Source organism: Helianthus annuus, chromosome 4, assembly GCF_002127325.2.
Source record: "Helianthus annuus cultivar XRQ/B chromosome 4, HanXRQr2.0-SUNRISE, whole genome shotgun sequence".
Taxonomy (NCBI): Eukaryota; Viridiplantae; Streptophyta; class Magnoliopsida; order Asterales; family Asteraceae; genus Helianthus; species Helianthus annuus.
This window is the reverse complement of record NC_035436.2, coordinates 207,614,858-207,628,938: the sequence shown is the minus strand read 5'-3', so window position 1 is coordinate 207,628,938 and position 14,081 is coordinate 207,614,858. Positions and strand designations below refer to the sequence as shown.

At 35.7% G+C, this 14,081-nt stretch overlaps 1 protein-coding gene and 1 long non-coding RNA gene across 2 annotated transcripts; both read right to left on the bottom strand.

Annotated features, from left to right (window-relative positions):
• Positions 1–2,006: 2,006 nt before the first annotated feature.
• On the bottom strand, positions 2,007–2,492 carry LOC110934258 (zinc finger protein 7). The gene has a single exon (XM_022177437.1). It carries the CDS (start codon positions 2,490–2,492, stop codon positions 2,007–2,009), a length of 486 nt encoding a protein of 161 aa, XP_022033129.1.
• A 6,602-nt stretch (positions 2,493–9,094) lies between these two features.
• On the bottom strand, positions 9,095–11,792 carry LOC110935370. Its single transcript, XR_002589083.1, has 2 exons — positions 10,818–11,792; positions 9,095–9,691 (listed from the first exon to the last, which is right to left on the bottom strand). It is a non-coding gene; the product is annotated as an uncharacterized LOC110935370 (long non-coding RNA).
• Positions 11,793–14,081: the final 2,289 nt, after the last annotated feature.

Sequence of the window (14,081 nt, the reverse complement as noted above, 5' to 3'; positions counted from 1 at the left end):
AAACTCAAACTTTTTGCATCTGGGTCCCTGTGGTTTCAGTTTTATTGCCATTTTGGTCCAAAAATGAAATCAGGTCATATTTGCCTTATAAAATCCTGCTATTTTGTCATTTTCCGCAGGGGCAAAATGATCATTTCTCTTTTATAAATAAATACCATATTTTATAAGACAAATATGACCTGACTTACCCCTGAGGAAAATGACAAAATTGCAGGATTTTATAAGACAAATATGATCTGATTTCATTTTTGGACCAAAATGGCAATAAAACTGAAACCACAGGGACCCGGATGCAAAAAGTTTGAGTTTTGGACTAAAGTGGCAAAAGTGACCAAACCAAAGGGACCAAAATGGCAGTTTACTCTAATTTTTTTTTAAATATAGCAATAGTATACTCGTTTTAAAGATAAAAAAACGCTCGTTTTTTTGGTGCAATTTTTATAAAAAAATAATGTCGTATGAAAGAGTTATTAACGTTTAAAAAATGGGGGCGAATTGGAGGAGAGAGAAACTATTGGCTTGAATTGACTAGAATGTCCTTGAACAAACTCACGCGCCTCTTTTCTTCCTTTCAATTTCCTTGATTTAATCTTAGCCCTTGATTAACTTAATGGATGGTCAAGATCATTTCCTAGTCTTCCTAGCCAAATAAACTACCTATTGTATCTCCACCCATAAAATTAATACATGTATAACAAAACAATAATAAACTCTTAATATAAAATTGGGTAAATTACTTTTTGAGTCCTTGTGTTTTATTGGTTTTAACTAGTTGAGTACAAAAGCAAAAAGTTTAACGACCTGAGTCCCTATAAGCATTTTCTTTAACCATTTGAGTCCAAATTTCTAACTCCGTTTAAATTTTCTGTTAGTTTTTCATTAAAAGACTAAAATGCCCTTTTATTATTATATTATTATTATTATTATTATATGATGGTGTTTTATTTGTAGTAACTACGTGGTGTTTTGTGTATGTTTTGCAGGTAATAGTTCATATATTACTATTTAGTCTACCAATCTATTTATAAATAAATCGATGAAGATAATAATGGAAGGTTGAGTAGGAGAAGTGTATCCTTGGACGATACTTGGTTTCTTATGTAAGCTATACTACTTACGATGAGTACACTGCCCATTGTGTATATCTAGTCTAAATAAAAATCATTTTTATAAATTTAAAACGAGATATTGTGTTCCAAAGTTATTAAACTAACTACAACCTAAACACACATCAAATTTTGGTCGTCATTGTTGTGGATACGTTTGATTTCAAAGAAGACCCAAGTTATAATTTTGACCATTTTATTTTCTCTCTTTTTATTTCTTTTTCACTTTACCTTCACTTTTATTTTTGATACTCGCATTCGTTTTCTTCTTTTGAAGATTTCTTTCAAGGATGACCACCGTGAAATTTGTCATAAAAAAATGACAAGGGGGAAACAAATACCAGTTTTTTTTTTTCTTGGAAATTTTTTTTCTCCAACCGTCTCCACTCTCACACATGATACAGATTACTTGCCAGGTACATATTACTCATCTTTTACACATTATACTTGCTCTTGAGCCTCTGTGCAGTCTGTTTCACCATATTCTAGTTTAGAACCCACTTTTTACTAAAATATTTGATTTCAAGCATTAAATAGTATGTTTTCAAAGGTCTCAAATTCGAATCCGATCCTAACCGAGTTTTACCACAGTGGTCATTCGGGTCGCGGGTTTCCCCGGAACTAGAGATGGTAGGCTTGGGCTACCCAACGCCATTTGCAGTCGCGGGCGTATGAGACCGTCTTTTGCTGTTAAAAAAGGGTGCTGGAATCATCCATCAAGATTCTATAGGAGCCATTTGGTAGTCAACCCTAAGTGGTGAGTCATAAATATGATACTAGCTGTAAACAACACTATTAGAGAGAAATCCACTCATTTAGGAATACAAACACGTTTATTAACTTCACAAAATCATTGTCTTTTGAGAATTCAACATTACATAACATATAAATACCACAGAATTATAGCTTTAGATTCAAATCAATCATATGTTGATCTGAAGGCTGAGAAGCTGTTTGAAGTTTATAGTAAAGACCTCCACGCCATTTCAATTGCACCGTTTCTTTCCCATCATAGGCCCTTACCAAGTTAACTCCAATGGCGCCATGATCACCAATCCTTTCAACAGTCGGTTCACCATATTGACTTGTTGTGTGAGCCAGTGAATGCGCTTGAACCTCCAGCGATTGGTTAACCACAAAGCTAAGTGCCAAACTAGTAGTGTTTGCTGCTGACAGGTATCTTCTAGCTGCATCTCTCTCCCTCTTGTGAGCATTTTGATGACCGCCTAATGCCTGTGAACTGTAGAACTTTCGCTTGCAGAAGATGCATGTGTATACCTTCATAGGTCTTGATGCTGAGTAGTTGGCTGCTGGATTGTTTCCTAGGCTAAGACTCAGCCACCCTTTGCTGTTTTCTTCATGACTTCTCCCTTCCCTTGTCTTCATACAAACCACCCAATATTTAAGAATATGATATCAAAGAGATGAGAAGAAGTATTTAAAAAAAACCATATATATATAAACAAATTTAAAGCATGAGAAGAGGGTGGCAACTGTTAAGTCGTAAGTGATTCTTCTCTCATACATACCACGATTGCAATAAAAGTAGAATGATGTCATATACACACAAACTATAGATGTCATATCTGTTTGATATGGCCATAAACTATATATTGCTCCATTCAATCCTCGTATTCTGTCACTGGCATATTGTCTGTCTAGTGCATTTTCTTCATCCTGCTCGCGAACTTTATATAGTTACCACCTTTACGGGTATCAACTAAAAAAGGATAGAATTGAAATAAAGGTATCTTTCCATTTGGGGTCTTGTCAAATATCTTCACATATATTTCTGCTGTCTGCCATTATTGAAGAAAAACAATCACTTATTTCATACTCATGCAAAATTGGTATCTATTATTATCTTTTTGAAAGGCATATTACAACCACGATTGCAATAAAAGTAGAACCATTGCCATTTTTCTTGTTTTTCTTATTGAAACTTGCAATGTGTGTTTCATTTTAAATTGCCGTGCATTTATATCTTGTTTTTTTTAGATTTAAATTTCATGACACGTATGCATGGCGTAGTTTGTTGTTGATCAAAGCTTACATATAAGTGGATCAAGTTGAGACTAGTTGTTGTCAAAAGCTAAGACCACACGGTGTGAACGGCGTTGTGCTTGGGGCTTGGGGATTTCCAACAGCGATACTACCAGAAAGGACAATTTCAATATTACCCATATGCAATCCTTTGTATAGACGTTGGGGCGAGCGGACGCTAAGATGGAATAGACCTGCTAATATGCCTAGTGGGGGCAAATATGGGGGTGAGGTGGAGGCTCTTGATTGTTGGGTGTAGTTTAGGTTTGTTTTGATTGTTTGGTGTTTATTTTCTTTTTAAATTTTTTTTATTCTCTTCCACGCCACTTTCCCGTGTTTTTTCTCCATGCCACCATGCTGCCGTGGTTGTCACATGTCGCTCCACGCCCTTCCTTCAAGCCCTTGCACACCGTGTAGTCTAATTGTGATTATATCGTTTATCTTTATTAGTCGGTAGGATATCCTAGTACGATGTCTTTTCCAAGAGGTACTCATGAACAGTATAAACAAACACGATCAAACCCCACCATTAGTAACAAGTAGTGTTCTCAATTATATGGTAGGGAACAATGGAACATATATATATTTGCAAAAGAAAGGAACTTTGTACAAAATATTCATTTTTTTTTTCCAAACTGTCAACGTATTGAATCAAAATTATAAAATAAGAAAGTGTTTGTTTGTATATTAGCGTGTACTTCAACTCTTCAAGCATGTTTTATAGGTGTATTTATGAACATCCTGTTTGCAACGAAAAAGGGCAAACTGCACAGAATATAAACTTTTTTTTTCCCATTTTAAGATCCAATTTTAAGTTTTGCAATTTATTGCTGATACTAGGAACCTGTTTCATTTTAACCCATTTACTTTTAAATTGCTATTTGTTAACCAGTCACATTCGATCATGAATACACTAAAAAGACAAATAATATCAAATGTCAGCAGTTTTTGAAAAATAATAAAAAATAAAATATATATAACACGTACACATACCTGTTAAATTGGATGTTAATATTGGAAAATAAAAAATTAGGACGCTAGTCTATTTTTGTCCAACTTAATTTGCCTTCATAAAAGAATTCACGGGAAACCTGTTCATATATACATGTTAGATTGAAGTAAAAAAAGGTGACACATCCGTAGTTTGTCCATTAGAAGTAGCATCAAGTTGATCTTATGATTTTGTTTAGAAACTAAGGGTCAAATATACAGGATCCATAATGAAAGCCACTTGTATCTTAACTTTGTTCCATTAGAAAAGCCATTTTCTTTTACAATATCGCTATCTCCTGATGGACCCTATGATCATATTTTAGAATGGCCCCATTTGAACTATGCTTTGTCCTATCTTAGAGAATAACTTATGATAGGGACTACTCTGATAACTGTTCTTTCTAAGGTTGCTTTGAGATCGCAAAAATATGTCGACAACAAGCTTTTACATAGGAAAGGATATCAACGCATAAAAAGATTTATAACGAGGGTGGTAATTCACCTTTTTTCCAACATCTCACCAAACATGATGTAAAAGTTAATTTCTATACATGTGTTAATTTCTATACCGAATGCATGTATCATACAAGTACTATGATGAACCTAACCGATACCGATCGAATGCCCGTGATAACGTACCGTCGCAATGTACGGGGAAACAACCTAGTGTAAAATATAATAAATTTCAACATAAACAGTTTTGTATCTCAGTATCTGTTCTCAATATTCATCAACTAGTTCATACTAAGGGGCGGTTGGTTCGCAAATTTCATGAATATTTAAAAGAATTGAAATTTAAACTTCAATCATTTATTGAAGAACGAATCCCTTCATATCCTAAGTCTAAGGGTTATTATGTAATTAGTAGATAGTTAGTTTGTATTGTAAATAGATTAGATAAATAAGTGCGAGGACCGAAAGCGACTAAACGAAAGATTGTAACCTACACTAAAGGAATCGACACATCCTTGGAGACGGATCGATTCACAATTGTCGACAACACCACAGACTTCATGGGACACATCGATTCAAGGAGAGATGCATCCATTCAATCGCACTTCTTCAATTAGTATAAATAGGCTTTAGATTTCTCTATGTAATCATATTCATGTACTAAAAATGTTCAAATTAAATACAAGTTATTTATTTTTTCTAGAGATCAAATATCAAGTCTAGCACCAATTGATATCCGAGCATAGGCTCTAGACATCGGAAGCACACAAGGCATAGGAAGATTGCAGGAATCGTTCGATATCATAGGTTCTATTTCGTTTTATTAGTGATCAGGTTTTTGGGTTCTAGGATCGGACCAGGTTATTCGAAATTAAGGGTTTTGATTTCGGGATATAGCACAAGTTAGATAATTAAATTTTCGGTATTACGTGATTTGGTTTATTCGCGGGTTAAAGATTAGAAAGTTTATTAAGTTCAAGGAAATTGAATTTTAGCAGTACAATGGTTCGTATTGGTGGTCAGGAATTTTTAGAAACAAGAAAGTAAAGATTGTTTGATTACAAGTTTTTAGTTAAAGTGAAAATCGTTTGTTCAGAAGGAAGGAACTTCTCTTTCCCAATTTCAAAGCCTAATTTTGAAACCTACAAATTACACACCGTTTGGGCAATTTGCATAAAAACAATACTAGAAGAATTTGGACTTTGTGAAACGATTGAACTGTTAGAAAATACTAGGGGTGTGCAAAGTCGGTTAACTGTGGGTTTGGTTAACCAAGGGTCCGGTTAATTGAAAAATATTAACCATAACCATAACCGATGGTCGGTTAACCGTTGTTCGGTTAACCATTGGTTATGGATCGGCTTCGGTTAATTTTCTAATAAATATACAACTTGTAAAATATAAACTCGTGAATATAAAACTTGCAAAAAAATTTATATAGATGCCACATGCATACTGGTAATGCTCCTATGTACATAATAAAACAAACACTAATGGATCCTTAATTGGAATAAAAAAGTTTAAAAATATAGTGAGTCATGAACTTATATAAATAATATAACATTACAGAGAGTTTTGTTTCGATTCGATTATATTAGGTTTTAGATATATAATTAACCGGAACTGAAAAAATCAGTTATTCAAAAAACAAAAACCAAACCATCTGTTATTGCTTCAGTTTGGTTATTCGGTTTCGGTTAATTCAGTTTTAAACACACCTCTAGAAAATACACAACCAGATGTAAAAAAAAAAAAGACAAGTTAGCAATCACATATTGGTTCCAAGCAATACCAAAAGTTGTAAAACTGCAAAGGAAATTTGGAACACGTTGAAAACAACACACGTTGCCGTTGATCGGGTACAAAAGGCCTGTTTGCATACACTCATGTCAGAATTCGAGTTATTGCAAATGAAGGAAGACGACATTGTGATTTCTTTCTCTGCAAACTTCTAAATGTTGTACCAGATAGATTCAGTGTTTCAATCGAATCTTGTATGTAAACTTCTAAATGTTGTACCAGATAGATTCACTCAGATTGTCACCTCTATAGAATAATACTCCGATCTGGATACAATGGCGCTAGAAGAAGCAATCGAAAGACAAAAGACTTATGATCAAGAGAGACTTAGGTTAAAGAAAGGAAGCCTAGGAGATAGCCAAGACAGATTGATGTTTACACTTGAAGACAACAATTCTGGTAGAGGAAGACAAGTTCGAAAACTGCTACCATGTCTCCTTGAACAGTAACAGTTCAAGATGTGTTGCATTCAATTTCGATACAGAAATAATTATTCGTTTATTTATGAACGAATTGAGGAAACTAAATCTTTGTATCGAATACATTTATGATATGCTTAAGGATCCTATAACTGAATGACTATTACCCATAAGTCTTATTAATAGAGCTCATAAAAGAGACGAGTTTTAATTGATGGTCGTGCGCAACTGCATATCGTACTATGAATGGCTAACTATTAATGACATATAGACAAATATAATTACAAATCAAACAAAGGGCTTATGCGTATTTTGATCATAATTGTTAGGTTTTAAATTGAGGTTGTAGTATGATTAATGGGGGTCCTGGGTCGCATAATGATTCAACGGCTGTATTTCTCTGCTACGGTTCTTAGTTTAAAGCTAAAATGAGTGTTAACTCCTTATCAGGCTTATCTAATACTCATGATAAATGATTAATGGGTTAAGTGGGAGAATGTAAGATTAAATATATTATTATTGTAATATTTAATCTTGTAGCCATATAATCATTTATATTATATAGATCAAAATATATTAACAACCTATTTTATAATTAGTTGGTAATTGTTGATGGACCATATTACCCTTATTAACTAATTAGGTTTCCTTTTGTGTGTATATATAAGGAGATAACTAGAGAGCTAAAGGTTACACAACTTGGACTACCATAACATCACTAAATTCGTCCCCATCTCTCTCTCTCTCCATGATCAATCCGAATCCACCATTGATTCGGTTATCACCATCATAACTTTACACCCTATGGGTCTGTTTGGTATGGGGTAATGTAATAGACGAAAGAATGGAATGAACGAGGTAATGGAATGGACGAGGGAATGCAAAGGAGCATTACCATTCCATGTCTTGTTTGGTTACCATGTTTGAATGGAATGAATTACTATTGTGTATTGTTTAGTAGAAAGAAAAACAAAGGAATAAAATTAGCGGTGAGTGATGGTGGTGGTGGTCGGTGGTAGTGATTGTGGGTGGTTATAGATGGCGGCGGCGACGATGGGTGGTGGTGATGGGGGCGAGTGGCGGTGCAGCGGCGACGACGAGTGGCGGTGGCGGCGATGGCGGTCGTTGGTGGTGGTGGCAGTGGTGGTAGTGACATCGACGATGGTGGTGGGTGGCGACGGCGAGTGGCGTTGGCGGTTGGTGGTAATGGTGGCGGCGGCGGCGGCGGTGACTATTGAGGTGGCAGGTTGCGGCGATTGTGTCAGTGGTGGGTAGTGGTAGTGGTGGTGGGTGGTGGTGTTGTTGATGAATGGTGCAAGAGGGGATGGAATAAAAAAACATGGGGGTGGATGAAATGATTTAGAGAGAATTGAATGCCTTTTTCAATGGGTGATTCCATTCCATTGACCAACCAAACACATTTTTCTTCATTCCCTCGTAATCATCCATTCTATTCCGCCTCTCATTTCTGCATACCAAACACTACCTAAGGAGGAACCAGATCAAGCTGACAATGTAAAACTCTATGGCTGCGTCTCTGACTGGATTCTCTGCTGGCCTGTCTGCTATCAGGTATTATTTACATGTTTTCCATCATTTTTGAACAGAACTGATTAACACTTACTCTATATACAAAAACTAACTCTGAGAACAACAGCTGTTCATTTTGTGTTTAACCTATCTGTTACATGCCTATAGATTCTATCTTACTTAACTTTTCTTTTTCTGGTATGTTTGGAAGAGCATAGTGTTTTTAGTCGCTGTTCTCTGGTTCGATTCTCCTTAGGGTTTCGGTTTCTTTCATGGACGCGCGGCAGACATTACCCTTCTACACTTTGGTCGTGTCATCAAAACGCGGACATTTGTTGAATAAAAGTTGCGTTGTCATTCAAAGAAAAAAATGTATGGACATATACCAAAGTATGGTTTTTTTTTATGCAACCAGAAAAGAAAATTAACAATTGAAGTTTAACCAGTTTTCAGCCAACCATTCAATCTATTTTCGTAATTGATGTTTATATCCCAAAGTTTAGTTTGTTTATAATAGTTTTTATTTTTATTTTATCACAATCGTGACTGTTTTACTTTGTGGTTTGTACTTGCTTTAACATAGTTCATATTTATTGTGTAGTAAATATATATATAATTAGTGTAATTCTGTGGTTAATCAATGCTTCATTTTTGCACAGATTTCTTCATACATGTACATCTCTTTGTTTATATACATCTTATCCAAGTATCGTTTAATATCCAAAGACTCAAAAGGGAACACGTGTAACATAATCAATAAAAAGCACCTTCATTGTTGATAACTAGGCGGGAAATCTCATCTTCAACTCAAAAATATAACTAACTAAAGCAAATAAAAACATGCACACCAGCTTCTGTTTTTATATAACCCAAAGAATGTGTCTAAAAGTTCCATACGCTATAACAATAACCATGTGTAAATCATCCACCTTTTACCTTTACAACCCACACTTTACTAATAGGTGTGAGTCCCCAAAAATCAATTTGTCTACCGGAAGCTCTACATGTACATCCAACCGCGAATAGCATAATCATACTCACACTCCATAACGTGCGCTCGAAGCTCACTTCGAAATGGTCGGTCAAGGCACCCATATGTTTTGTTGATACATTCAATGGGAGATTCTTCCAGCATGTTTTCAACCATTGTGTTGCGGTGCAAGTTGGGGCCGATAGGGAATTCGCAGAAGAGACACTTATTTTCCCACATCTCACAGCATATGGAGCAAACGGAATGGCCGTGAACGCACTGCAAAAAGAAATAAGACAATGTAACTGTCGAGTCCCTATATTCCGGTGAGAGATCAACAAGGTTCGTCAACGTTGCAATGGATCGATCTTGTCTCCCTACAAAAAGAAGCACCGTTAGCCTCACCACGGAGGGTCCGGGGGGGGGGGATCCGTGACCAAGCTCTAGCGTGAGAATAAGTAAACTTGCCAGAGAATAAGGAGCTTATTCCGATGAGTGTATGATCGCCGGAATATCCTTGTCGGTGTGAACCCTAGGCTCTGAGCCTTAAATGTGACCCAAAGAATGTTTGGAGTAAATGTGTTGTGAGTGTGTATTTAATGAAATTGGTATTGAATGATTGCCTTAAACGATTGTGGACTTCTCTTATATAATGAGGATGGCTTATCTCCTTGGAGAAAGCTTCGATGTCATCTAACGGTTTCGTTGGACCTTTGGGAGACTCAGACACGTGTCTGATCCCCACCGGTCTGATGCTCCGATCATTAAATGAGGCCAACTACATCCTCGTACTTTTTCGGCGATAACTTCTTTCTCATGTGCAGATAATTAATGTTGCCTGTTAAGGACATGTCACGTCCCCCGACGACACCCTAGATGGAAGCCGTGAAGAGTTAATTGGTACCGGTGGTTATTTTGAAAATATTGTAGCGGAAAATTTCATCAGGACCGTGAGTTAGGAAAATACCGGAGTTCAGAAAACACCGGATTTTTATTTATTAAACAGATAAGAATAACCCATGTTTTACAAAGGTAACTTTAATATGGGATAAACCCGATTATATAAAACAACGTTTCTTAATTTAGTTTAATTGATAAAATAAGCCACTTCTTTAAGCTTTTCGGTGCCGTATCACAACTCTTATTCCAATCTACTGTAATCACCTAATACCCGTTTGAAAAACATTTGGTTAGCAGGAAATACTGGTGAGTTCATTGAGTTTTACAAAAACACATTTGTTATAATTTACAGTATTAAGGGTGATTACATTGTTTATATCAACCAATTACCCCAAATCGGTATTTGTCACTCGACCGGATCTTTGACTATGGTCATATCACAGATTGGCTAACTCGTTGTCCAATCGTGAAGCTTATCAAGTAGTGTATACAAAACCCCACATACCGACAGTGATTGTAGAATACAAAGACTTAATCACTGTAATTACAACTTTGAAAACAAGTAGGGTTTTGAAAGCATTTTGATAAAAAAAAATGACTCACCTTGTTAGCATATAGTCTTGATTAAACAAGCCTTCTGATTCTAAGTCTTCTGATCACTAAGCATCTACTTTTGTAGTTCTGAATCTTCTGATGATTAAACATCTTGTTTGATAGTAAGGTTATAGTTTTGAGCTTTTGGATAGTTAAATATATAGTTTAATAGAGTAGAATACGTATTAGTGTAAAACCAGATCAAACCAAACGATGGTCACGAGATCAGAACCATAACGTAAGTCAACAAAGTATAGTCTTATTTAGGGATGAGATCGGTACGATACCGTAAATATCGTTACCGAAATTGAGAAAATGTGGATACCGATTACCGTACCGTATTTATAGATTCGGTACTGGTATCGGTACTGGTATTTCGGTACTTTACCACCTTGGTACCGCTTTGGTGTCATCCATTGTTTTACAAAAAAAAAAAAATTCATGTGCAACCTATCCATCCATTATTAACTGAAGTAGAGTAATATATAGTGGAATACAAACAAAAGGTAAACATATTAAGTAGTAAAAAAAATCAAAAGATAAACTTTTAAAATCCATGGGTTCACTTTTTAACATCCAAATTCCAGCATGTCTAAAAAATTATCATAATTGATTAAAAATAACCAAACAAAAGAAATTTGATATTGGTTTTTGTAAAACAATGTTCAAGAAAATATAACTTCATAGTGGGATCTAAGATAATAGCAAAATACATAAAGTCATTATTAAATTAGGTATTAATACCGGTATTTACCGAAAAATACCGGTACCGATACCGTTTTTTGCCGATGCCGAATTTCGAAAAATCTATTACCGTTACCGGTACCGTTTATGATCGATACGGTACGGCATCGGTATGGTACAAGTACGGTACCAGTATTTCGTTAAAAAAATTTCCCTAGTCTTATTCAGACAGCACTTTAGCATTCGTTAGTTAGTTCTCGGATCGATCGGACAGAATATCGTATCGGTGATTATTGGTTAGAACACCAACATATAGAGAGAAGAAGAGAAGAAATGAGCAATGAAGAATGAAGTCATGTCCACCTATTTATAGGTAAGGAGTATGCATTTCTAGAAAGTTTCCTATGTAATTTTTAGGGAATTACATATATTTTTATAGAAGTTTCCTATACATTTTCTAGAAATTTACATATATACCTTCCCCAGATAAAACATTCCTTAGATATTATATACCTCATATATACCTTCCTTATATGTTATCTACTCCACACACACACACACACACACACACACACACATATATATATATATATATATATATCTTAGTTGTTTAACTAATTAATTTACTTTAATTAAGTAACTTACTTAACTGGTTAATAAAATAACTTACTTAACTGTTTAACTGATTAACTTACTGAAAATCTTATTAAATTGAAACAAGAACAAACACGATAGTTGGCCCGATTTGAGAGGGGCTAGTCTCCTAAATTCTGATCAGAGATCACAATACAAACAAAGTATCCAAGACACCTTATTCTCACCTTAAACAACTTATTTAAAGACACAAGATACTAAGTAACTGTCCTTTAACACGGCCCCACATTACATCAGTTTCCCCTTGATTAAAGTTGCAGTTAATTGGGTCTTTTGACCGGGTCAGAACTGTAATTAATTGAGCCATTTGACTGCAATTAGTTGGGTCATTTGACTGGGTCATGGGTCTAGGATTATCAACATGAAATGGGTTAATTTGACCTGTTAGGTCAGTTGGATATGTATCAATACATCCCGCCTAGAAAATCGACTTGTCCTCAAGTCGATTTGACGAAAATTGATCCGTCCAAATCATTAGTTGTTCCTTGAACGGTTCGATGGAGAGATGGTGGCAAGTAGCAAAGTTGTGAGCTTCTTGTTGGCCGGTGTCGAAAACAAAACTTTATGCCATCCCATATTGATTTGGCAGGTCATTGCGACACCTGATTGAAGTTGGTGATGATCCGTTTGGTGATATAGGAGCTGTTGGAAAGTATGTCCCTTGTATGGGCGTGGTTGTAAAAAACATGGGAAAGGGTAATCGTAGAACCGGTGTGATTGTTGGTGATGGTTGATGTTTGTTTGAGGGCACAGCGAGGTACGGAGGGTCATCCTCGGGTTCCTTGGTTAACTGTGTTTGTCTTGCTAGCCAAGCTTCCCTAATCACTGTAATATCATTCTTCAGAGATAACAAGGAATCGAGTTTTTCTGAAATGATCTCCAATTGCGCAGCGATTGAATCATAAAAAAATTTGCTGCCTCCAATCTGGTTGCTCCGGGTCTGCACCATCAGGTTTCCCGGCAATGGAACCAAATGATAGATACTGAAAATCTTATTAAATTGAAACAAGAACAAACTCGATAGTAGGCCAGATTCGAGAGGGTCTAGTCTCCTAATTTCTGTTCAAAGATCACAATACAAACAAAATATCCAAGACACCTTATTCTCACCTTAAACAACTTATTTAAAAACACAAGATAGATGGGTCAGACTCGGTTCTTCATATTTTTATAGCTTGCACAGTTGCGAGGTTTGGTGGAGAGTTGGATCTTGGTGTAAGATGCCTCCCATTTATGCGTCTAATATAGGCGAGTTGTTGGAGGTATACAAAGGAGTGGATAGTGGAAAAAAAGGGAAACGTGTTATTCAAGGTATCATCATTGTTGCGTTATGGTGCATATGGCTAGCTCGGAACTAGAAGATTTTTAATAAGAGGACGACGAAGCCGTCGGAGATAGTTTATAACATAAAGTCGAGGTCATTTTTATGGTATAAACACCGGTTTGGTTATACTAGTCTTATTTGGGATGAGTGGTGCAAAAACCCTCTGTGTATGATGCAATCGGTGTGGTTGTGGTCCATGTTTCGTGGTCCGTACGTTGTTTTTAATGAAGTTGATCTTTCAAGAAAAAAAAAACTTAGCTGTTAAGTTTCTTTTCCTGTTAAGTTTTCTTAGCTACTAAGTTTTCTCAACCACTAAGTTTTCTTAACCGCTAAGTTTTCTTAACCATTAAGTTTTGTTAACCGACAAGTTTTCTTAACCATTAAGTTTTCCTAACAGCTAAGTTTACTTAATCATTAAGTTTTCTTGGCCACTAAGTTTACTTAATTGCTAAGTATTCTGGTTTAGCAGCCCCCTAGTTATGAGTTCTAATTTCTAGATACAATGGAACTCGTATTAGCGTATTAACCCAATTCAACTTTAACAAAAATCACGAGATCAAACACACGGCGAATGATAAAGTATAGCCGGGTACCGGCAACACTTAATGTAA

Excerpts from the sequence above, each read along its gene's own strand:
- LOC110934258 (XM_022177437.1), bottom strand. The coding sequence starts at position 2,492 with ATGAAGACAAGGGAAGGGAGAAGTCATGAAGAAAACAGCAAAGGGTGG.